This window comes from Aquila chrysaetos, chromosome 20, assembly GCF_900496995.4.
Source record: "Aquila chrysaetos chrysaetos chromosome 20, bAquChr1.4, whole genome shotgun sequence".
Taxonomy (NCBI): Eukaryota; Metazoa; Chordata; class Aves; order Accipitriformes; family Accipitridae; genus Aquila; species Aquila chrysaetos.
Genome location: NC_044023.1, coordinates 3,016,317 through 3,042,949, shown reverse-complemented (window position 1 = coordinate 3,042,949; position 26,633 = coordinate 3,016,317). Strand labels below are relative to the sequence as shown.

The window sequence follows — 26,633 nt, the reverse complement described above, 5'->3', positions numbered from 1 at the left end:
GAATGAATCATTACCTCTGCATGAGGTACTACAAGCGTTAAAACGGTGTAATACTATTACAAGAGGAACAAAGAACCTTAAGAGACAGGTTTTGAACAATAACAGTAATAATTCCTCAGACGAAATATGAGAGTTGCAGTTTTACAATATGGATACAGTATCTGTGTGTCTAAATGAGATTTATCTTTCAAAAAGAACTCAAAACTGTCAGATCCATGACATTGTCCTTCATGCTACAGAAAGGCTTGACTGATCCTAATATAAATGTGTCATGCACAAAGACCTCTTCAAGCGACAAGAGACAAATATTTTCTGAAAACGTTTACCACTGTTCCAAAGCCCATGTGAATACAGCTGGGGTCTCACCGAAGCAGCTCTACTTAGACAAGTAACAGCAGTTTTCTAGAAATTTTCTAACATCTTAGGTCCCTAGCTATTGATTTCTCTAAGATAATGTGAGATATCCTCCAGGGTCTCGCTTCAGCTTCTAATTCTAGTTTTCAACAATACACTGATCTTTTTTTTAATAACAACAACCACCACCACCCTACTGTGGACTTTTAGGTTCCTACCTGCGTCATACTGGTATTGTTACATTGACACATTCTGGCTGATGAAGCCTCACTGCCATGAACTTAAGGAAATGCTGCGTGGTAAAGCTATCAGCAGGTATATGACTTGAAATGAAAGGGCTGTGGTTTCCCCTAGTCGCACAGTGAAGAGAAACATCCCAAGGTTTCCCAGCAAGTACTGCATGAAAAGATTTCATGAAAAGTACTAATTGCACAGAAGGCAGAAAGCTAAAGCTCCCTGCTTGGGTTGCTATAGCAACTGCCCTCCAAAGCTGTTTGTGTTACCCATGCAGAGAAAGGTGGAAGATATGTGCTTTGGAAGAGCATTTGTATCTGCAGGAAAAGATTTTTGTGACTGTAGCCGAATCATAAAAGTCTACTGACTACTGAAAGACTGGGGAAACTACAGCTCCTAAAATAAGAGCATGGTTGGATCTGCTGGCCCTGTCTGCTGTTTGCCAGTTAAGACTAAAATAAACATAATGACTTATTTGTCTGTGTGGGGTGTTTGTTTTTTTAAAGAAGCTTTTCAAAACAAGAAAAAAGGACACCTCTCTCCTTAATTTTGAATTGGTACTTTCTACCGTGGCATAGAATTGATGGTTAGAAAGACTGCAGAGGAGATCTGTGCTAGCATGTCTCAAAGTAGACAGGATACAAAGAGGTGTCTATTGTTTCACCTCCTTTTATTCCTGTTAATACATCAGTGCCTGCACAGTTAAGGTTAGTGAGACAATTTTGTGCTCCTCAAATTCTCCTCAGGCAGTTAAGAGTGCGGACATGTAACTTACTGCTAGAGGGTCTTCTGTAGGCAGGCATGGCTGAACCGCAGCCACTGTGAGCAATGGGGCAATGAGAGAGGTTACAGTTCCGGTTGTTCGCAGAAGCACAGGTGATTACGGATGGACGGTTCTAATATGGAAGAAAAAAGAAAACTGTCACTCACTAAGGCAATCAGCCAAAGCCATATTAACAGCAGTTCACTGCACAATCACTTGAGATGTACAAACACTGAGCCCAATCCCAGCAGTGAAATAACCCATAAACTATCCAATTCAGTAAAAGATATTAAACCCCCAAATATTCAGCTATTATTTCTTTGTCCGATTAAAAACACCCCACATTGCATTTCCATAGTGGTGGTTCATTATTTAAGTGACAGGCAGCCATATAGAAAAAGGGCAGTATAAAAGCAAATCATTAAAAGCATTAAAATGATTTTATAGTGACTGTTTCAACTTCACAGACATTACATATGCAGAACGAAACGTCAACACATTAAATGTTTGTTTCATTCTATGGCCACATATCCTTGTGATTCCAGGACTCAGAAGAGCTCTACAAATTTTACAGGGTATTTGTCTTCTTAGTGTTAATCAAGTTTTAATGTTACTATTTTTCATTCAGAAGTTACATTTTCCTAGCCTGACTAATTCTGTATTATGTACTTCAGCCACAAAAAAATAAGCCCGTTAAGATGTAAAATATGAAGAGCTCCTGAGCAAGTCTTGACCACAAGTACTTTCCTGTTGTAATTAATCTGCCTTTCTAGCACTACTTAATAAACATCATCCTTCTTCATTCTCAACACATGCAAATTCCCCAAAATGTCTATTCACATCATCTTAATTCCACGATCACTACCATACAAAGTCAATGAGGAAGGAAAGAGTTTTCATTGTTCAGTGGTACTTTAGTCAGAGTAAGAGCAAGACCAAAGTAAAAGAGATGAGCTTTCAAGGGGAGGTTTAACACTATCTGTCTAGACACAACAGGAATGATGCTATTTACATCTTACTGCACTGACAGCAATGTAAAAAAAAAAAAAGTAAATAAAGAAAAAAAGAGAATTATTTGATTTTTCTGTAAGCAGTTCACATGTAGAAGCATTTGTTTTCTTTTTTATAGGGGCCAAGATTTTGTGCATCTATGAAGTGGGGTTTGAAAAATGTATATATGCTTCTCTCTTCAGAAGAGTAATTTAGACATGCAAGAGATGGGAAGTAGACAGACAGGTAATAAAAAAGCTTGTCTCAAGAATGCATGTACCAACACCACAAAGGATCTGAGAGGCTGGATAAGGCATCTTACAGAATCCCCTGGTATGGTTCTGTGTGTACAGGTGCACTGAGCAGACTACACATATTTACACGGAAATATTGAGATAAGCTGAGAATTTAGTAACAGTGACTACAGCAGCTGAGTAACCCTACACTGCCTAAAATAAGAAGGTATTTTCTTCCCACCTCTTTATTAGAAACACAGTCAGATAAAATCCCATTCAAAATGTTAAGGTTAAAAAACAAAACACCCCAAAAACAAAAAAAAACCCACAAAACCAAAACAACAGATCATCAAACTGGGGTTTCTTATTTTCAGTACACTTTTTATTTTGTATGATTTCTACTCTTAGCAAGGTCTTACCCCAACATCCTATTTTCCCAAGAAAACAGATTGTAATCTAGCTCAAAATGTCAGAGATAACAAAAGAGAGAGGAATCTGGTAACAAGCAACAGGAATCAGCCCAAGTCAAACACGCCAAAACAGAAGAGTGTCAGTGGTGTCAGCTGCTAGGCTGAGACGCAGCGGTAATGCTATCAAAGGGCACCAGTGTCGTCAGTGGAAGCCTGTCCCTTCCTCCTCTGTCATCACTGAACGCCAAGAGCAAAGAAGAGCCGTTCTGCACAGAACAATAACTCTGCAATCTGTGTGCCAAATGATGCAAGATATCAGCAACACTAGTGTAAAGCTAGGCATTTTGGCACAGCAAAATGTAAAAGACTAGCGTACGTAGCCAACCACCGTGAAAATCTACACAGCAGATGTAAAGTATACGGCTCCAGTGAAAAGAAGCTTTCATAAACTGCATATGAAAAATCCCAACCTCTGAAAGATCATCCACTCAAAGTGTCTACCCTTTGCAGGGCATCACAGTAGGGGAGGAAGGAAGGAAGGACGGAAGGAAGGAAGACCTTGGGTACATGGGCCAGTTTAATTTCTCAATATTGCAGCTCATCGCAACTTAATTATCTTGCTTTGTCTCTTCACTTGTGAGGGGGATAAAAGTGAGTCTGACTTATGAGAAAACTATTATTGTATAACCTGCATAGAGATGGCTCATCTTCAGCAGTTCTGAAGGAAAAAACAGTGTACAAGATGGCAAGTCAAAAGCCAACCAACCAGCCAAAACCAAACCAAATCAAACCACTCCAGCATATGGAAATAAATTATGCAATAATCAAAAATCATTACTTTGCTTTAGGAAAAGTCATTACGAAATAGTGATAAAACATTGCTCTGAACAACGCAATGAATACTTTTGGCCGGCTAAAACAACTAAGGTCATTCCAGCTTCTTTCACCTGCATAATTCAGCGCAAAATTCTCCCTTTATGCCCTTTCTGTCTTCTACCTCTTCTTCAGCAGTCCTGGCAGGAGAGAGCCGGGACAGAGGGGAGGAAGCACACACTGATTGCCAAGATGAGCACAGGTGAATACCCTCTTTACCTGTGAATTGCATCAGTTATTGCCTAGCAGGTACTGGAGCTTCGCTCAACCACAGACTTTGCATTCCCAATTGAAACACATGCATTCACAAGCTTAGCAAAGCATCAGAAAAAGCAGGAAGGCCAAGAAATCTGTGACAGATAACATTTAAACATCAGTGATTTATTCACATTAAACACAACGAGCTGTGACATTCATTGTGCATTTTTAAAATACATTTTGCCTGAAGAATAGTATCGCCTACCTATTGCAACTCACAATACGTTCTGCTTACACCTGGGAAGTCCTCATTGTGTCTACAGCAAGGATTCCTACAACCACCCAGAGTTTCTTGTCAATCTAGAAGCCAGTACCTGCTGCCGTTCCACAGAAGTCAGTGTAGGTGTGATGCCAACTGTTCGGGTTGCATCCATGCTGTTTTTGGTCAGTGCTAGAGGTTGATCCATGGTCAAGCTTGGGATTGAGGCATACATGTGATTGGCATGAAGGCTCATTGTTGGGGCAGCAGCCCTCTCTATTGGGCTGCGACTCCTCTCTCTGTGCTCCTTCCGATAATCTCCATTGGCAGTCTTGTTTCTAATATGTGAAAGAAAAAAGGGTCAAAGGACTTGCTATTGTTACCAGCTATAACAAGATATGCAACATTAAATCCCTTTAATGCATTTTGCTTGGTTGTGAGGAGGGGTATAGAATCCCTCCGTGAGGTATCCCTGGTCTAACCAGCCACCTCCCTGCAAAGATAAGCCAATGATTTACATGTGCAAGGTCTGGCAACCAACATTTTTCTTCAGCCTAGAATTTCTTCAGACACTTATCTAAAGGCACCAAGTTAAAGTAACAACTGACCATGCTTTGTTAAGATCAGACACCTCCTCGCTTAACATGCTATTAATCCCACTCTGTCACCTAACACTGCAGTATTCTCTAAGCATTGCTGAAGCCCAAGAAAAGTTTATTTTACTCCAAAGACATGGCTGATATTAGCAAAACACAGTGAGTCAAGGCAGGAAGCAAAATTTTCAGAGCAGAAAATGAAGGAAAAGCAAACCACAGTGCACTTATCTCAGAATAATTTAATTACAACTGTGTTTAGAAAGAGTAATTTCGAACTACTACTGAACAGTAAATCTCAGTAGATGTACTCACATAATCAGCCTATCATTCACTGCAATTAAAACAATACTGATTTTGTACTTACGTATGAGATATTTCAGTTTCCATACAGCAATATAATCATCATTAAAGGGAAACCAGTGAATCAAAAGAAGGGTACTTCACTCATACTGGTGAAGGCAGTCATTCATAACCACTTACCTAGGTAAGTGTGTGTATGATTGGCAGTCTGGAACATACCAGTACGGTAAGAGTTAACACACTGCAATACCTAGTGCCCCAATGTGAAATAGCAAACTCAGTCTATCTATCACATAGGAAGGCACTAGAGGAGAAAGCTGGTTCTACGGAAAAATACATTCTGTCTTCACAAGATTCTTGAAGTAATAGTGAAGTGCCCTAATGTGTCCTGTGTATGAGTCGGCAAAATCCAAGGCATTTTTTCCCCCACTTTTTTAGGCATATCATAGCAAATTGATATGCAGGAGCAATCTTTAAAAATGCTCTGATGAATATTAGGCAGAGACAGAAAAGGAATAGAAGAATGTTTTCTATAATACTGGTAATTAAGATGTACGAATCGTATTCAGTATTGAAATAACTTACAACTCCAAGAACCTACTGCCTATTTCAACATCTGAGAAAGTCTCTCGAAAAGGAATGCTAACAGCTGAGGGGAAGAAAAAAAGCCCTGCCAGCAGACAAAAATATGGAACCCCAAAGCTTATCAACAAAAATACTACAGAAAGACCTTGCAGGTTTCAAGTTCGCCTAGCGCCCCTAAGCCGGCGCGGCCATGCAGCCGTGCTGGCAGCCTCTCGCTGCCAAGGGTGTGCCTTGGGGAGAATCTAAAAAGCCAACACGGGGTGCAGGGATGCTCTGCTCTAATCCTGCCCCGGCAGGCAGGGCTGGTTGCTGTGTTGCACAGCGTTTGTTTAAGTGCCTTTTGAGACCATGTACACTTTAACTTCAACAGCACCCTGTGGCAATGGATGCCACGGTTTAAACTACATACCTTCTTTATACCTTTTCTACACGGCCTCTTTTTAAATCTAATGCTATTGCCCTAGTTCTTGTATTAGGAGAGAGACAAAGCCATCCCTCCCTGCTTATCATCTTCATGCCACTCCTGAGTTCATCCCTCTGTTAAACAACCTTTTTTCTCCAGGGTACTAAGTTCTTCAAATAAAAAACTGTTCCCATACCTTTGTCATCCTTGTGGCTCCTCTCACGTTAAGAGCTAGAAAAGCTATAATCTTTCCTGAGATGAGGGTCCAGCCCTCTGCTGTATTCAGAAACAGGACCTTTGCTGAACTGATCGCAATTCTTCAGTGCTATTGTTCAGCTTGCTCAAGAGTCACTTGGCTGTATAGAAATCTGTTATTGCTGCCTGAATCAAAACTCAACTCATTTATCAGGGTAGAAGTTAGGGTTAATATGATACCAGGCAACCAGTGACTTGAGAACCTCAGGACACAGCTTGTTCTCTATGCCAAATTCCCCTGACATGCTTTAGGAGGGAAGAGCCAACAGAATAACAATGCAATTTGTAACCATTCAGATCCCCCCCATCACTTGTCCCTTTTAAGTAATTACAAATTAGTAGTTGCAGATTAGCAAATTGACCATAAAATCTAACCTTTAAGGTTTCACAGCTGGTGCTCAAGATGTTCTCTGAAAATCATGTGTTTCTTGAATCCTTCTGTATAGGCCAGATTTAGACACAATAAAGCAGCACACAAACCACCAGGAAATACATTCTCACAGTGCTGCATTTCGATCTTTCGCCAGCTTTGGTACCATTTCAATTCACAAGACTACTCTGCAGTATCAGCATTCAGAAGAAAGAAGATTAGAATTGCATTGCTCTGAGCTAATGACTGATGCAAATGTGTGACTTAATGGCAGCACAACAGACTCTATATTTAAAGTACAGTAGCCTCATCTTGAATTACAGTGCTGAAACAGCTACTGAACACAAGAAACTAATCCTTCACCGCCCCTCAGGAAGCAAGCACGGAACTTCATAAATAGTATGCCTCTCCAGACTGCTTTTGTACCTGGACAACAGCCATTAGATAGCCTGGGAAACAATAACATGAAAAGACATTGCTAAAATCATTGTTCAAGTGATAAAGGCAATGCCGTGTAGATGGCTCATTCTTGCTGCAATGCAGTATCTTTGGTGGCTGCAAGCCAAAAATCTTACTTTTCAACTAAATATTATCTGCTCTACTACAATTTAAATAACCATTTGGAGGCTGCAAAACCACATACAGCTCCAGTAGATTCCTACTTTTCACTGCCTCAAAGAAAAAAAATAATCCCTGTTCAGAATGATTACATTTTGCTTTAATAAGCACAAGCTGATTTTCAAAGGAAAAACTTTGCTTCCTCCACCAAAAATATTTGTAAAATGAAACAAAAAAATGTAGCTACACCAGTTGTTTGGGTTTTTTTCTTAGAACTGGGATTTCAACAACTTAGTGCTGCATTTACTGGGGCGGGGGCGCGGGGCTCTCAAGTGACCAGTGATGAACAAACCTACTGAAATCCCCAAGCAAAAGAAATTTTCCATTTTACACAACAGCACCTATTTCACTCCTCCTCACTTTAAACAAAAAGTCACAGCCTTGAATATTGGTGAACTGATAGTTTTGTTGCCAAAAAACCACACCAAAACCAAACCAAAAAAACCCAACAAAACTTTTCTGCAAAGATTTTTGGAAGAAGGGACCAAGAAACTGGGAAATGGGATCAGTCTGATGCCAGGAAGCACAGCATAGTAGGCAGACCTTCCCTAAAGATACCTAGAATTATTGAGTTAACTCAGTAATCTCAGCAGACCACACCCTAGCCCTTTCTGTAGGCAAATAATTCCCTCAACTTAGAACAACTCCTCTTCCGGGCAGAGAACTGTGTATAGTCCACTCCTCAAACATCCTCTCCTCAATTCATCTACCTTCAACTATATAATCTTGACAAAAAATGAAAAATACCTGAAGCTTCTACTTCCACATCAGATACTATTTTTTCTGAGCCCAGCTGAAAATTTTACAGCACCATATAGAATAGTAACCTGATAGGTCTGCCCTTGTGAAAATACACCAGCAATTCTGAGTCCCTCCTGTTTAAATATAAATAGCAAATCCTACAGATATCCGACTCCACTTGTAAAACAACTGTACATAAAATTATTTATAGAGTATTCATCAATTTCACATTATAAAATAATTTTAGTTTAAAATGTAACTTCAAAAATAATTTTCAATTAGAAACTAAAAGCCTGTTACTATTATTATTATTATTATTATTATTATTATTATTATTGAGAGAAGTCATTCTTGTTTCTATATTAGATGCTTTGTCCAAAGGGGCAATCAAATCATGCATATGTTTGAAGATAATTATATTTCACTGAAATCAATTAGCTTAAAAATTCCACATGCACTGAACAAGTACAGAGATGCATCTCTTAGTTCAAACATAAGGGCAGAAAATTACAAAGAAGGATTTCTGACCATGTTTGAAAAACAACTTAAAAATATATACTACAAATAAATCCAGCTGTCCAAACAGCTTTACTACCCCCGACTCCACTTTGTCTTAAAAATCAGCATATGTAACTCTGGACTCCACCTTCAGTGGTGAAGATGCCAGTGCAACTCCACTGGTTTAGAAAAATAGCTAGCAATTAGTATCGGTGAGAACCTGAGCAAACATCAGGCAGTGGGACACTATTACATCAGCCATACCCATCACCCTTACTTCCCTTCTAACAGAGGTATTCAAGCTACTTGAAGGTTTATTTTAGCAAAATTATACATGATTCCAACCTTAAATTCATTTCTCCAACACTTGAAAAACAGACATTGTTTTCCATGTTTCTCCCCAATGAATCATAACCGAGGCTCCAGCACTTACCAAGCATCATGTGCTCAGATGGATGTCATACCAAAACCACACACATCCTGACTGTTAGCTGAAAGTCTGCTTCAGTTTGGTTCTAAATAACATTTGTTAATTGAAAGCAATGTTTCAGTCCTCCTCAGGAACTAGTTCAAAGGTAGCTAAAATGCATTGTTCTTAATACTTTTTCTGTTGTACAACCTTTAAATGAGGCTGTTCTGTTCACTGGCACAGAGCGGCGGTAATTCACACTCATCCTACAGGAACAGAGTAACTCTGCCAGCTGCTTAAGGAAAAGGAAAAAAAAGAGGCCCACCGAAGGGGACAGTTTTGCTTGCGCTCACTTCCAGCCTGCAGATCCTTAAGGAACAGATGCCAAAAGTATTACTGTACCTCCAAGTGAAGAAATCACAGACGTTTCACACTCCCTTTGGCAGAAATAGAGCTCTAACTTGAAATGGTTGTACTGTAGGAGTGTGTTTCACTTGCAGAAAGAACAAGTATCCACTTACAGTTCTTTTTAATTATAATGTAAGATGTTTTTCTTTATACAAACACAATGCATAATATTGCTTAAGAATCAACTTTCATTTGTGCAACCTAATTCAAATATGATTTTAGTATTTTCAGCGTATTTATAATATTCATTTTCTAACATCTTTTACTGTATTTATTCACAAACTCTTAAGGCTGAAAGAGGACAGCTGCTTTTGTTAAAGTTGACTTAAGGATTTATAATCCACTGATATAAAGTATCTTCTCCACATGATGGGGATCATTTCCTGTAAAAGTATCTACTGGCATACATTAATTGTTACTGTGAGGTGGGAAAACAAGAATTTAAGGTGATATTTCAAAATACAATTAGATATATCCAAAGGGAAAAATCCTAAGTGTTCCTTACTCAGATTTTTTTTTTTAAATCTAAAATTCACTAACCAATTCCAAAGTATTAGCAGTTTGCTCTTTGAGTGTCAGTCAATTATCTGAAGTATTCATCACATGAAAAAATACTCCAAACAGCCCAATACACTCTTCAAACCACATCTACTTTGAATGGCTGCCACCTAAATACATAACCCTTTTTCCCATTTTATTAGCTTTATGCTTCCCTGTTACTTTTATGGCTTAGTATTCCATCCCAAAAAGCTTTCAAGTAGGCAACTTTCAAGAGATTATTGTTTTTGCAAGAATCACTTCCGCCACAGAACCTGGCCATCTGATATGGTTTCCTGAGAAAGATAAAGAATGCCCTCCCTTTTTACCATTGCTGTTATTTAAACATTATTTGTACAGTATATTCCCCCCTGCAGGAAATCTTTTGGACAAACTAAAGATCGTGTTCAGACCAATCCACAGATAAAACTGACGACTGGTCCTCCACGAACACCTTTCTCGAAGCAGCACTACAGCCTCCTGCTATGGTTCTGGAGGACTCTAGAACAGTAGTTTGCTAGCCAGCTGGCTACAAAGTGGTTCTTTAACCCAGGTCTGTAGCTGGCAAATCCTCCATTGCTTCCCCCAGTCAAGTGTGGTTGAGAGGAAAGAAGCAAGCGGCTAAGTCTTCACTTTCTGCCTCAGGCTAGAAACAACTCAGCAAAGGCACCCAGGATTTTAAGCACTGCCTCAGAGCTTCTCCAGCCACCAATAATTAAACTTAACTCTTCCCAGAAAAGAGCTTTTGTTCTTTTGAACTTTGCAACTTGAGCATCAGGCCCAGTTTGGAGAATTAAGCATCATATTTACACAAGTTCTTTCAGAGTCAGAAGTACGCATGCACCAACCATACCTATTTTTCCCTACTCTCTGCACTCCTCTCTAATCAGAATTCTGCAGTTCCTTCCCTTTAAAAATTTCAATTCACAATTTTTTTTTTTTCAGCTTAGTGCTACAGCCAATGGAAAGGCCTTTGAGATGAGAAATAAATATAAAACCATTGAAAACACACTAACAAGAAATAGGATAATCTTACATATAAACAAACAGAGGTCAGACTTTCTATATTTATCCCCACCAAAACAAGATTTTCAGAGATAAAATCTTGGACCAGATAGTTACTTGCAAATGTAATCAACCAGGAGAACAGATTTCACAGAAATAAATTAATAATAAGCTGTGAAATGCATACAGGAGCATCCCATTACTGCCTGCCTGCACCAAGCAAAAATATTCAGATACAGAAGAGCCTCCCCTCCTGAAGGCTTAATATTCACAAGTATGAAAGAATGCAAGAGAACCGCATGATGTAAGACCTTAGTCAAAAGCCAAACCCACAAAACTGAAATCTAAATCTAATGTACAGTAAAATCAATTAACACAATCTCAGATCCTACTTATTTTTCTCACAGGGAATTTTTTTTAATGTTTGGCCATCTTTGCTCCAACACTCAGAGGATTGTTTTAAAAGGTAGCACTGGTTGCTTTATAATGGCAATCACTCATTCCATCCGTAAGTAAAACTCTGGGATTTATTAAATGAATAATTATGTCACTGCTGGAACACGTGTACATATACAATCCAGAAATGATGACAAAGTTACCTTACTGCAATAGGTACAGACTGCAGGTTACCTGTAAAAATCAAAACCTGTAATTTAACTTAAAAAAAAAAAAGAAAGAAAGAAAAAAAATTACCCCAGAACCTCTGCTCACCCACTAATTTCTCTGCTCTGCACTTCTACTGCCTCCTCATTCGACCCCGAACCTCCTGCATTTAGGTTCACATTTTGTGTGGTACACCTCATGTCTCATTTTAAAGTAACATAATTTTTTGAACAGGTTTTATGTGAGGCCATACCTGAGATGTAAATAACAAAATTTTAACATTTAATAAATATCTGGAAAAATTCTGAAATGGTAAGTGATCTCATTAATTCTCCTGAGGTAACTGTAAACAGGAATTAGCCTGTTAGGAAAATTAAATACATTTTTAAAAAAATCACTAACAGCTCAAAAAGTGGAGCTAGAACAATAGAAAGTTCCAGCATTTCAGTATTAACACAATCACAAGCATCTAGGTATAATGGGACATTGCAGTAATTATAAAGTTTCCTAAAATGCACTATGATTTCTGGAGCGTAAATATAAGCCCATTTCATCTCTTCCAAGTTTTGTTTAACTATATCTAGGTGGAAACCAACAGCTGAGTACAACTCCCATCAGCTCTGACTTAGTTTTAAAGGACTGAGGACAAAAAATACTCAGCCTCCTACTGATCGCATTAGCCAAGGAGAAGAAACTTTCTGGTCCTCTAACCTGCAACACCGTGACAGTGGCTTCCCTGTTCTAACTACTGTCTAACAGCCTGTCAGAGGAACAGAACATTTCTTGGAAAGGAGACAGAAGAAGTAACCAAAAGCTTTAAGATTTATCTGATCCAGCCACCTCCCCATAACTCTGTCTTCAAAGAATAACAGTAGCTCCAGTTGCCTTTGAAAAACCTGCACAACGCACTAGAAAAAAGCATAAATGAAGACCTATTTCTGCCAAGCGTGAAGTGAACATTTCAGAAGCTGAAAAAGGCTCTGCAGAGGATGCGGTCTGTCTTTAGAAGACGCTGCTACTACAGTTACAGAAAGCACTTTTTTTTTTTTAGAAGATAGTTTCAGTAAAACTGCAAAACTCAGACATATCAATGCACATCAGAAACTCAATCCTGTGGTTGCCAGTCAGGACCCAGAACTAAGGTCTCATTTCTAGCTCAAAAGTAAACTATACAGAAGTCAACATAGCATCTGGGTGCTTGAAGGCACAATAATCTTAATTCTGAGAAAGTCAGAGAAAGTCTGAGAAAAGTGGAGAAAGTGAAGCCTGCCAACGTTCACATCTGGAGAGCAAGTCAGGCTACTGCATATATTGGGACAAACAGAACATGATCTAGAAAGGCAAGTCACCGCTGGAATGGAAACAAGAAGTATCCATGCAGAGGTCTGAACTGTTTCAAGTCCTTGGAAGGGAAAAACATCCAGAAAAGCAAATGATAAAAGATGAGATGAAAGGGACACTCCAAACTTTCCCTAAAATTTCTAACAAGCAGGAAGGAAAATCTGACAGTGTAAGGCAAGAGCAAAGAGGCTTCCATGAAAACAGCTTGAAGGTCAGAGGGGTTACTGGAAAGATTCAGAGGCAGCTATAAAATGATTAATTTGTACCCAACTGCAATGCCCACCCAAACACCTCTGACAGACATTTCCTCTTACGTTCTACCAATTCATGTGCTGGGTCACATGCAGCTTTTATAATTCAGCCATATTAACATCCTTTTGAAGTCAAACTTGGCACATGCAACAAACCTTTTATACTGAGTCACTGGAAAATACTGTAAAAACTATTTACGATCACACAGAGGAAACTATGGGCCAATGTCAGGAGAAAGCTTGCACATAAAATAGACACAGCAGTGGGTCATGTCCTAGTGCAACAAGATTAGCCACATACATGTGTGCTCAATATTGCCAGGGTACATCAGTCTGTTCTGCAGGCTCTGGGAAAACTTGGTGGTGTTGAAAGTCAATGGTGAAACTTTGCAGAACTGTTAGAGGAAATAAAAAATGGCAGTTACATTTTCTTATAATATTTTCTGGGTTGTTCCTTACAATATTTTCTATTTTTTTATTTGGAAAAAAAATACTTTCATTCATCACTCAATGCCTGTCACGCAACTATTTTTGTAAAAGTGGGTACCAGCTTAAGTCAATCTGTGAACCCCAAATTTTCAAAAGTTTATGGGATTTTATTTAGTTCAATCACCTAAAAGACAGCATCAGGTAGAATCTTACAGTAGAGGAGCAGATTAATCGTTTTCTTCAAACAGATGATGTGGGAAGTAAAAGATATCAACAACATGAGAATGGCAATTTTATTTAGTAAGAGCTTTAACAACACGAGCCTGTCTCTGAAAATAAGGTCACAGTGCTGGAATTAACTGTGTCAAATTGTCAGGAGATGGGATTATAGAGCTTTCTTTTCCAACTTCCAACGGTTCTTATGAGAAAGAGGGAAAAGGGCCTGGATCGTTAAAAGCTTACAAATTATGGTCTCTATCCAGCAGATACACAATGTAACGTTAGCTGATGTGAAGCAAGAAAAGCTGAGAAAATACATTAATTCCCCTTCAGACAGAAATTTCAAAAGTTCTCAAAAAACCCCAGGCTTTAGACCTTTAGACTGAGAACAGTGTTTAAATAACTGGTTTTGAGAAATGAGATTTTTTCATGGGCTGTTTTATAAAAGGAATAAACATTTCATTAAAAATTTACTGAAGCTGTTTGTAATTGCTAATAAAATCTGAATTACTGAAACCTCTAGAAGTACTATAAATACAATAACAGCTTCATTATATTTTGCACAACTATTCGTACCAATATAGTAAAATAATTCCTTTGAAAAAGCTGATAACCAAACCGACCACAGCAGTAGCAGTTAAGTGTTTGAAAGGGTACTTCTGCAGTTAAGGCGCTCATGTTAACCATGAAGTTCTACAACCAACAGTATCCTCTCACAGCAACTTTTGGTTTAAGGGAGACTTTAGTTAGAAAAGCAAATGTTCAGGGTTTTTGCTCCCCCCCTTTTTAAAGTACTGATTTAGGAATACTAAAAGTTACTGAGTGATGTGACAGAAAGATTCACGAAGCATCATTCAGGCAGCAAGAAGTCAGCCATGTCCATACAGCTCGAACACACATGCTACAAACAACTTGGACAGACAAGGACTTGAAAGACAGGACTTCGACAGGAACATACGAATCGACCTTAACTTGACTGTAATATGCGACTCCTCCATTATTTACAGTAACTATACATCTGTGCCACATTAAAGGCTACACGAAGCAGTAATTAAGAGTGTGCCGAGACTTCTCCCCAGATGTTTTGGAAAGTTTTTCTCATGGCTTACCAAACTCATCCCACCCCTCTTTTTCTTTCTAATCAGGTATTCTGCACTCAAGTCAGTGCAATGAAACGAGTGAAATCCAGTTCCCACGCAGCTATAGGCCTGCAGGTACAATAAGCCAACGCATATACTCTGCTTTCGATGTTCACATTCCACGGTATTTTAGGAACAATATTTACATTGTGAATGAGAAATCTTGGAGAGCTGCTGAGCTGCGGAGTTTGTTTACAGCGTTAGCAGAGTTACGTAAGAAATTTAAAGGACGACTCCGTTTCAATCAAGCAATATGGACGCGGCTATCTAATTCAGTCAACATCACCGCAGCTACAAAGCGCGGCCGATTCCGGCAGCGTCTTCCACCGGGGGGAAGCGGTCAAACGACCGAGGTCAAACCCTTCCTTCAGCGGCGGCACAGTCCTTTCATTTCCCCCGTCATTTTCTTTCGGGATAAACCCTCGCCGAAAACCCTTCGCAGCCGCGGGGCGGGCGGGCTCGGGGCGCGGCGGGAGGCGGGTGGCCGCCCCCGCCCCGCGCTGGCCGCCTCAGGGCTGGCGGCGGAGGGCGGCGGAGCAGGGGGCCGCGGCCCACGGCCCGGTACTAACCTCAGGGTAAGCATCGCCCGGGCGCAGGAAGGCGGCCGCGTCCCACCCCCCCCCGCCGGCCCCGGCCCCGGCCCCGGCCCCGGCCCGCCCGGGGCCTCACCAGCTCGGCGAGCGGCTGAGGCGCAGAGCGCGGCCCCCGCCGCCTCGTCACGATAAGAGTCCCCCAACGCCGCCGCCGCGCCCGCCCGGCCCCCGGGCGCTGAAAGGCGGCGAGATGCGCCGTCAAGACCCGTCAGCCGCCTCCTCCGCCCGGTCGTTTTTGGGGAATCATTAGCAATGCCATGAGCCACGACCTGCACGCTGACCGGCCCCCCCCTTTTTCTCCCTAGCCCCCTTCGGGTTAGGCGCCACGAACCGGGGAGAGAGGGGGAAGGGCCGGCCACCGCCGGGGGCACTTGCTTGAAATGCAAAGATGGCCACGGATGGCTAGAAATAGCCAGAGGAATACTTTTCACCTTTCAACACTAAGAAATAATGCCATTTATTCGGCGTCAGCACTCAGCAATGTTGCAGGAGTGAGTTAAAGCCAGTTCGCGTGTTTTTGTAGCGCATTACGGCATGAGAGAAAATGAAAGGAGACTGTCCGGTCCAGCACTTTCAGTCTGGGGAAAAAAAATTTACTTATTCAACTAGAAATTAATGTAACATTTTATTCCAAACCTTACCCTGACAGAGTCATTGTCTATAGCAACCGTGTCCATAACATTCTAATTCTCAAGAGCGCAACTTTCTAGTAAATGGTACATCTGTCAAACTGCAGGAAACATCTGGGAAAACGGTTAAATAAAAAGAAGTGAGATTAAACCTTTGTTTCCATATGGTTACGATATACATCTAGACTATGTTTGTAAATGTTCCTGGTTCTTTGCTTGCCTCTTGCTCAGACATCAGACTTGTGGATTGGTGTTCAATTTTACCCCCATGTAGGTACACGATAACTTACGCAATGTAAAATCTCCTTTTAACGAAACCAAAGAACAGCCCCTTGGGTAAAAATCCAGCACCGGGGCTGGAGGGATTCGTGTTCTGTCCCTGCGTGCACAGGCCTCCTCGTCACCGCCAGTACGGGGGTGATTCCTCCCGCGGGTGCTGGAACCTCTGTACAGTGATGGCACAGCTTTGGGCTTCACCAGGCAGCCTGGAGCCTTAACCTGCTATGGAAGTTTTATGCTCCTTTGCAAAAGGAGGAAAATGAAAGTGGAAAACATTATCTCAAAGCAGAATTCTGGAGCTAGCTAACAAAACCTTTCTGTTTGCAAGTGGAAACACCTGAGCTAACATTGCCTGATGTTTCAAGTACTTAAACATATACCCAAATTTTGACAGATCAGGTCTTTTTGCAAAGGACTGATAAAGCTATCAATCAATTTTTAGCCCTGAAACTGTTCACAACAAGCACTTCACATGTGCTTGGCTACACCCTCCTGAACTGAAAGGGACTTGAGTACTTTCTCAAATTCCCCCGTGGATACGAACTTCTGCAAAACTCAGTGTTAAATATTAACTCAGATATATTAGCTCTTTCAAGTCCGTCTCTGAAGGTTCCATTTAAAGAACATTTGTTGGAAACAATTTAAGAATAATTTTGTGTAGTGCAAGATCTCCATTAATAAACAAGAAAATATATCTGACTGATTTGGTTCAGCATTAAGGAATGCATACGAGAAAAAAAAAAAAAAAAGAATTAGAAAAAGCAGTTTGAAACCTGCTCTGTAATCCTTTGTCCACTGTAATCAACAAGAGCCACATTGTAACAGTTCCACTGGCTATACAGAGGATTTCAGCCTCAACAGGACTGCTTTGAAAACACCAGGTTAATCCTAAAATACTTCAAAGGCATATTTGTGCCAAGAGAACTCAGCGAAGATGCCTGCAAGCAAATGAGAGACATTTTGGGTGTTCCGAGTTGTGTGTGTTGGGTTTGTTTTTTTTTTTTTTTTCAACTCCAATTTGTCACAATAAAATGACAGTGTAAACATATTTCTTAATACCACATGAATTTTGGAACCAAAAAAAGCAGTAGTTAGCAGCAAAAAAACTTTTCTGAAAGCTCCCACGCTACCTCTGCAACCCAGTTCTAAATCTTTGCAAGCCCCGCTTGGAGCTGGAGCCAGCTTCCACCACAACAGGGACCTGATTTTCTGCAGAACATTTCCACCCTGCATTCTCAGCTGGGGTCAGGGAATGGTAAGGAGGAAGGTGACAGAGTCCTCCTCTAATAAGGAGCATCATTTATTGAGTACTTCAGACCTTACTCAAAATTCCTTGCTTTGAGCTACTACAAGCTTGAAGGGGACACAGCTGACCCTGCTTTGAGCAGGAGGTTGGATGAAATGACCTCCTAAAGCCTGTTCTAACCTGAATTATTCTATGGTCTTCAAATCCAGGTAACTTTCAGGACATCTTAAGACAGATTTTTTTAAAAAGGATGCCAGGTTAATTTCTATCACAGTGTCTTTAAAGTGAGCAAACTCCATTGCAAGAAACTTAGGATATATGGCAGCTTCCAAACTCCAGGAATCTAGTCTGGCTTTATGGATCAGGTTTGCCAAGATTCTTCACTGTAACAAAAGCGAAGACATAATCTAGAATTTGGAATGGAATTGTCTGGGTCTGTACGGTTATGTCCAAAACTAAACATCATCTTATGCGATACACATTAAACTACCTTATTCACGTGTAGACCTTTCTCTTATTACAAGAAAAAGCCAAATTCTATATCACACAAATTAAGAGATTATTATTCCTCAGACATCTACTTAACAGCTGCAAACTTTTGCTGTAAGACGATTTTCATACAGAAATTATCACTGCGATCCAAATGCCACCAAAGCAAATGGGAATTGTGACAAAGAGATTGAGGGGAAAATATTCCATTCACAAGCCTGCCTGTCCCAAACCAAAAATGCTAACTTCCAGCCTGACGCACTCGACAAGCGAACAAAAATAATAGTCCCTTCCAATACAAATTCAAACAGCCAGTTTCATGTATAATTTTACCAGTAACACAAAATCTGAATCCTTTTGAAGAGGTCAGTGACATCAATTCACTTTAACCTTAAATATAGTGATGTGATCCCACAGTTTGCTAGCATACAAACTATTTTTAAAATTGCTACACCACAAAGTATAAAGTATTAGCCATAACCGTCCCTTGCCCAAAAGCAGTTACTTATTTGCTAGTTCCTACCAAAAAACAGAGAAGCAAAACCAGCCCAGTGTAATTTCTTTTTTAAAAAAATTAAAAATGTCGCGCTCTTGGCATTTACTCCTTCTCTTCGCTACTTGGCAAGCGAAACGCCCGAGAAGAAACTGCTATCAGACCGCTCCGTTCCCTGCAAGGACTCTTACAGCAGAACTGGTGCCCGCTGGGAAAAGGCTGATGTCAGCTCTTAAGAGCTCCCTGCAAGGATAAGGAGGCCTTTGTTTTCAGCTGAACTGTGAAAATGAGAAAATGCCTCCAGCCTGACAAACAAGAAACCCACATAACATAGGTCAGGCCTGAGACCTTCGCTTAAAGGTACAACGCACTTCATTCACGCTCCCCTGACATCACAATGCCCAGATAGAGTTAATTTTACACAGCAGTTGCCATGAAATGTTAAATACACCTTGGAAATATAACAAAGCAGCTTCATTTGTTAAGAAAGACTGGTATAGCTCTCCAGCCACCCTATCCATGCATAAAGCGCTTGTAATTCTTATATAAATCAAGCTCCTAATTACTCTTCTGTAAATCAAGGTGATTTTAGTGAAGTCATAGGAAAACAAAGGCATGTTTCAACTTGAGGCTTAAAATAAGCTTGCTTCTCCTTTACAAAGCACCAGAAAATAAAGTATGGTACAAAAAGCACGTTTTACTTCAGCAAGATTATACTTTAGCGATTACATTTTAAGTAAAACATTTGAGGGACACACAAGAAAGTGTGAAATGAAAATAAAGGAATTTTGTATTACAGTGCCTAGGTTTTAATTTGGGGTGGAAGTATTTGTTTTTCCCAAGTAAGGAACTTATGGGTGTAATCTCTATGACCACAAAAATACAGAAGCTGTGTAAATACAGTCCAGTAAGCTGCTGTAAGGTAGACAGTTTCACATATTGATTTTTAAAAATTCATCCACAAGGTCTCTAGTATATTTTATTACCCTGAAGCTGAAAATTATCTCCTCTGAAAAACAGAGCCTTTGATAAATGGTTCTTTGCACAGGAATTCCATTACATATTTTAGAAACGTAGTAGGGTTGCCAGGACATTTGATTCACTCTACTCCAGAGACTGTACTCCAATAGTTGTGTTTTTCCATGATAAAAGTAAACATACCCAAGTACAACTCAAAGAACCTAATCAAAGGAGATACATGAGGGAGTTACACCTGAGCAGGGAGTATCTCAAAGCATTCAATTTCCAAACAAAAGGCTGGCATCACTGGATTTCTAATAAAATATCCAAAGCATTTAAAGGGATCCATTCCCACAGAAGCACAGTGACCGAGATGCCAGAGTGCTGGTACCTAAGAGTTAACATCAAAATGCTAACAAAAGGTTCTACGATTTATAATGACCACAATACCCTGGTGTTAACAGGATGAATATACAACTGCTCCACAGTTCTACCAACGCAATCACAAAGACCCGAATGTCTGAACAAGAGCTGCTTGCGGTTATAAAGACTTCTGTCTTCTAAGCGCTGACTTCCAAATAAAAAAGATCTGTCCATCTGGACATTTAGAATAATTGAAGACATTCAGCCAGAGGAGTATGGATTTAAACACCACTATGTGGCAAAGATGTGCGGTCTGTAGCCCTAATGTTGACTGGGGCAGCTATGCCTAGTTTTTCTATCACCAACTCTTTCGCCCTATGCTTTCAGGGGACTTTGTCCTGAAAAGTTCAAAATACAGAGACTCTAAGCTTCATCTTTACAGTCCAAATCACAAAAATGTCTCTGCTATCACCAAAGATATCGTGCCATCTAGTCTCCCCGTTACACTCCACATCTCTTATGGATCTGGTTTTCTCAACTTAATGTCAAACTTGCACTTCTAGAACTCCCAAGTCACTACAATGTGACTGCCATTATTGTGTTCCATAAAATATTTCTTTCCCCAAATCTACTAATTTTCTTTACTGTGAGCAAGTCAAGCTTCTACAACACACTTCCCACCTCCAAAACAAAAGTTTTAGAACAGTTCCACAAAGTTTGAGTAATCCATTTCTGTTGTTAAACCAAAACGTCATAATCTGAAAAAGAGGGAAAATATGAAAAACAATCAAAAAAATAATTTGATTGGTGGTGGTGGCAGGGAAATGGTGGTAAAATTCAGAGAACGTTTGTGAACTTTTCTGATCTATCTGAAATATATAGATATTCAGCTATCTCAGATGTATCACAAAAGTTTGAGGTTTTGCAATATTCAGTTAAAGGCATATTTTCATATGGCCAGATCAAACTTACAAAATAAAGTAGAAAGAAGATGGCCTCGTGTATGCTATTTTAGATTACGATTCATCTGCAGTAGATGGTTCAATTGAAATAGATTTAGTCCCGTCACACGAACACTAGGCAGACAACCAGTGCTTTGTATTATAAGAAGAAAAGATGCACACTTCATATACAAAAATCACAGAAAGAATATATTGAGTAAAAACGTAGCATACTTATACCACATATAAGTGAAAACATACCATACTGGAAAAGATCAGATAGCTTTAAAATACATCTAAGGGATCACAGGAAATAACTGCCTGTATCTTTTAGTTTTGAACCTTCGTTGCACATGAGTCTGTTGGTTCAGACTTCATTATTTTTATGGCCTCCACTGTATAAAGTGTTATAATGTACGTAACTGCCAGCTGTGTTTTATTTCATCACTAGCAAATGAGTTCTAAAAAAAAAAAAAATTAAAAAAAAAAATCACACCTTTTCCCACAAAGTTACATAACAATTCAAAAATGCCATAAATTTCTTCAGTTGTGTCATGTACGTATGCCACAGAAATGCAGCATACTTTCCAATACCAGCATTCTCAGCTCCAAGGAAAGGCTCTAAACAGTTAAGATTTTAAGAGAAAGAACAAGGTATGTTGTAAATGAGAAGCCTCTTTCTGCTTGTGAGCTTTTATTGTTTTGCACTACTTCAGTGCTGGATTCCTGATTTGTAACAAATTCCAAGACTGCAGACTACAGGGCCAGCCTCTGACTAACACTATGGTGATTTATTTGAGGATAAATTCCTCTGTCCGCATCTTATGACTGAACACAACAGTCCACAGCAGCGTGGAATGCGAGGAATGCAGAGGCTGCAGGAGCTGAGGCAGCAGGGAAAGGCGCACAGCTATCGGGCTGCCCTGGACTGCTGAACCGCTCGGATCACTTCCTCCAGTCAAGAATGAAAGGAATTCTCTAAGCCTGTACTTCATGCCAACCAGACTTGCATTCCCAGGAATGAGAACACAGCAAGAATGGCATTTGATGATTACCCAACACATGCACCTAACTCATCAACACCTTACCTGTGTGAAAAATTCCACATCTGACTGTCAGAGCTGCGGTGCAATCCTTTAAGTAATGTTTAGCAACAACTGCAGCTTGCCCAGTTGTCAAGGCAGACTACAGAGCAGCTGGCTCAGGATCTCCTGGCCTCAGAAAAATGCAAAGCACTTCTGTTTCCCCTCCTTCTGCTTCCCCACCCCCATCACAGCAGAGAGTACAGAGCACTCAGAATCAGGGGAAGTGAAAGGAGCAGATTACAAAGAACAAACGAACAATACTTGAGAAACTGCAAGGTGAATACGTATGTTTTACTATAAATAGTCAAGTTGAGCTAATTCCTGTTACTTCATGCTGTATGAAAACAAAAGAAAACAAGAAGTCACCCATCTAATCACACCAGCCTTTGTGCAAATCCTCCACGCAAACTGGAACAAAAGAAAAATCTAGCACAAAGTTTTAGACACAGTATGATTTTAGCACACACAAAAATGAAGAGGATAGCATTAAATTCTATGAACCAGCGGTAACAGAAGCAAGACACTTACAGATGCGGATTGAACATTCGACTCATTTTAGAAACATGGTCATTTTCACAGTCTAGCTCATCATCCCCTTGGTCCATGCTGAGCTTTCTCTTGTTGGGACTGATAGGAGGAGGGCCTGTTCGATGGTTGGTTAGAGCAGAGGATACTGGAAGAGACTGCATTCTGGGCTCACCTCTTAGAGCTGCTTCACCTGCAGGAAGACGACAAGTGAGAATGAACACGACAGGGAAAAGCAAGGCAAAACAGCATGCTCTTTGAAAACATTCCTGCAGAAGAATTTCCCAACCAGATGTCAGGTCTGCACAGGCACATTTAACATGGTTCTAAGATAAATAAGGCATCATAAACCATACTTTAGTGCTTTATGCTGGAATAAACAGGTGGAAAAAGGTAATATGAGAGGGGTCAACTCACCCCGGATGATCCGAAAGGTTGAGCTAACGCATCTTTCCAACAGCATTTTTATTCAGAAGCATTTCTTTTTACAAGCTGCCATTCCAACACTGAACTTTCATTACCTCATTCTGTAAAGCATGACTATTCGCAATGAAACACACTTTGTTCCTTTTCTTATGGTTGTGGTTATAAATTCCAGGGCTACAGTTCACACTTATGCCAAATATTCAAGATCTAAAACTGAATAAACGTTCAAATTCTCAAATGATTCCTTTTATAAAAAGCTATCCAAACCAAGCTTGTCTGGTATATAACTATGCAAGGTAAAAATTAGGGAAAAAATTGGAACTTGCTGATCCAAGTTTTAAATTTGTCCTTAAATGTCCTTCTCTATACTTTTTAAACTACGCTTGAAGCAATGAATGAAATAGCACAGTTCTTCAGCAGAAGAATCACAAAATTTCAATTTTAAGAATGCTAATTTTCAACTAGGCAGACTGATGGTAGAGTACTGTGTAGATTATACATTTTATATAATCTAACACTTATCAGAAAATGCCATTCACACCACATAGGAACTGTGTATAAATAATTCCAGAAATGATACAATTAGCTTGCACATAAACATATTCACGTATTGTTACTAAGCATGCATTAAAGTGTGACCACAGTTCTTTTCCCATTTCAGTTAAATGTCTCACTAAATGTACACCCTAAAGGACAGTGCTGCATTTCACCAGCAGTTATGGATTTCACTGGAACTTGCATCCTTACAGCCACAGGTCATATTTAGACCTCATAGGGATTTAAAGATGTTTAAAAAAATGCTTTTGGGGCTTCATAAGGGGCTTGGAGAGGAGCTAAATTAACCAGGGTTACCTATTCTGGTAATGTCCCTGAAATAGCCACTTCTGCTAGTGTTTAAAATTTGTATTTTTCCTACACTGCCAGAAGCATTTTGTTTTCTACATGGCCATAATTTCCAGAACTAAAATTAGGATAAATTTAACTCCATCAACAGCCCTGAGGTACCTGACAATGGAAATCTTTGTATGCCACCACACATTTTCACATCATTGCCGAGGCAGATGATTTATAAAATGCTGCCCTAATTCCACACACGACAAATACTATTTTGTTGGAAAAAGAACGAGTGAGGAGAAAACCTCCTGAATGTTTACCAGTAAAAATAAGCATTTTGCCAATTTAGTCAGCATAATATAAACTAGCAAATATACACTGACCTATAATACACCGCAAGTCATGATTTGTATTAAAGACTCTGGCACCAAATCTAAATAGGAACTTTCCATCTCAGCTCTAAATAGTAAAAACTGTGCTCTACTGCAAAGGCTCTAAGACAGACATCCAGACCCTCTCCTGTTCAAAACAACCAAAGTGTTAATTGGGAAGCCCCCCACAACCACTCTAACGTCACAAGAGCAGCTTTTATCAAAAAGACCTCCCATATGAAATAATCTTCATATCAATAAAATTTCTGCATTTTTTCTTCAGCCTTTATATTTTGCCAGTAGAAACTTCCACCTACATAACGATCATATTCTAAACGTACTTAACTTTAGAAGTAAACCACATCATACCAGTTTCTCTCAGTGAGGAATCTCCCTCACTTCTACCTTTGAAAAAAGTAAGTTAGTTAATACCAATGTCAAAGGATAAACTTTCATCGACTAAGTTTTATGATACTTTCATCCCACCCATATGCAATCGCTCTTCTCTCTGCAGTATCTCATATCACTTCTGAAGACTCAAACACAAAATTCCACTACAGGAATTACAAATTCCATGTAGGCACCTAACTCCTACTGACTTCTCCTGAGCAACTTCTGACAGAACATGGCAATTTAAATATCTGTGTAAAGCTAACTCTGGTGTTTACAAAAGACAAAAACCTCTAGACATTGTCTAATTTAGTACATTAGAAACTTTTCCTCTTTCCCAAACAGCAACTAGGACCCTGATACTACACAATTACCCCAATGTTCTTTTTTTTCTTTCAAAAGAAGTTATAAACATTCATCTTATTATATGCATGGTAACAACAGCATTTATAGATGAACATCCAGATTGAGTACAAAATCTGGTAAAAATGCTATTACTATTATATGTTGGAAATAAAGAAACCCATTTTAAAGAAATTTAGCAAGGAAAGGAATGGCTTCTACTTAAAGCTTGTCAAATTTGGTAATGCATTTTCCTAATTGTAAAGTAATGTGGTAATTATGCAGGGGACACCAAGGCCTTCAGATATGCTGGACAGTTCTGGTACATTTGTCTGCAGCACCACAGGGCCACTCGGCCAAAATTAACCAAATTAACCAAACTTCAAACAGGTGGCAGTGGTGAGCAGGTAGGAGCAGTAAGAGCTCTTAGAGGACAGGTCGGAAGATACTGAGCACCTCCTCCTGAGCAGAAAATACAAGTGGCCAGTGCTTAGCATCTTGTATGGTCCACCCTGCAGACACAAGGCAAGCAGAGAACAATATCAAACAAAAAAGTCCAGATAACAGGGCAAGATCAAGAGGAAAAATATCTCTACGTTGTTCATGGGGATAAACTGCATATTCCTACACTGTATTTGTACTGCACCAGGGGTTCTCATGTAGCCCGTAAGTTTGATTAGGGCTAAAACTGCTTTTTATTTAAATAAAAAGGCGTCTTCTTTCCCCACTGCTTTCCTCCTTACCAAACTTGAATTTAAACCAGAGAGGGAGAAACCACAGCAGAGTCTACCACACAAAATGCTGTTTTACTGACTAGATTTGTCTCCCCCAACTGACCACACTCCATGGTAACCAGACTCGCATCATACAGCTGGCAAGACAACACTCTGATAAAACGACTGTGTTTTATAAAATTCCCCAAGTCCAAACTCCAGTCTTCAAAATTCATTACTGTGACAGTTTGTGTCTGCACTGCAACTGAAAGCAGAGATAGCAAACACATTTATTGTGCCTCTTATAATACCTCTCTTTGTTTCTGTAAGCAGCTGGTGTAAGGCACTCCAGATCTGCTGCTTTCAGATAGCTCTACTTACAACTACTCATACTTAGTCTCTTTTTTTTTCTTTTTTTCTTTTTTTTTTTATTAAAACTGTTAGGCAACGTGATAAAGCACAGACAAGCTGAACAGAGATAACAACGTGACGTAGTGTCTGCCTATATAGCAGTACTGCAGTAGTGCACTCAGTTGACAGAAGTCCATGCAGTCAGCTAGAATGTTCTTTTATTTTAACCACTTACAAGCCTAAACTGAAAGTGAGTCAAATTAACACGTGCAAACTAAATGTTTGTAAAACCAGCATGGTACTTTTCAGGAGATAGTTCTCTCTGTCTTTTCAGGATAGTTCTCTGTAAACAGTGATCTTCAACACTGTTTGCATTTCTCTTGTGGTTCAGTCAGCAGTATCTGTGTCCCTACTGAAATGTCCATGCAATACAAACATCACAACAGCAAAAGTCATGTTTTTACAAGTGTGGATTTGATAGAAAGACACCAGAGAAGTCTTAAAATATGTCTGAGAACTCCAGGAGTTACCAAAGACTGGAAAAAAAAAAAAAAACCACCCACACTATTTTGGCAGCTA

General features: G+C 39.7%; 2 protein-coding genes across 5 annotated transcripts in view; both read right to left on the bottom strand.

Moving 5' to 3' along the window:
* The window catches only part of VGLL4 (vestigial like family member 4), an 85,540-nt gene that overhangs the window by 3,388 nt on the left and 55,519 nt on the right, over positions 1-26,633 (bottom strand). For 2 of the 4 annotated variants that reach the window (XM_029996119.2, XM_029996118.2), the window contains exons 2-4: positions 22,631-22,820; positions 4,433-4,655; positions 1,364-1,484 (exon numbers count right to left, since the gene is read on the bottom strand). In XM_029996119.2, the coding sequence (XP_029851979.1) occupies positions 1,364-1,484; positions 4,433-4,655; positions 22,631-22,820 (534 nt within the window). Of the gene's footprint in view, positions 1-1,363; positions 1,485-4,432; positions 4,656-15,593; positions 15,639-22,105; positions 22,576-22,630; positions 22,821-26,633 lie in introns of those variants that run through there. The other 2 variants (XM_029996121.2, XM_029996122.1) reach the window with 2 other exon arrangements.
* Positions 22,631-26,633, bottom strand: part of TAMM41 (TAM41 mitochondrial translocator assembly and maintenance homolog) — a 105,424-nt gene continuing 101,421 nt past the window's right edge. Inside the window, exon 9 of the mRNA XM_041118843.1 lies at positions 22,631-22,820. The gene's annotated coding sequence lies outside the window, so the exon portion shown is untranslated. The remainder of the gene's footprint in view (positions 22,821-26,633) is intronic.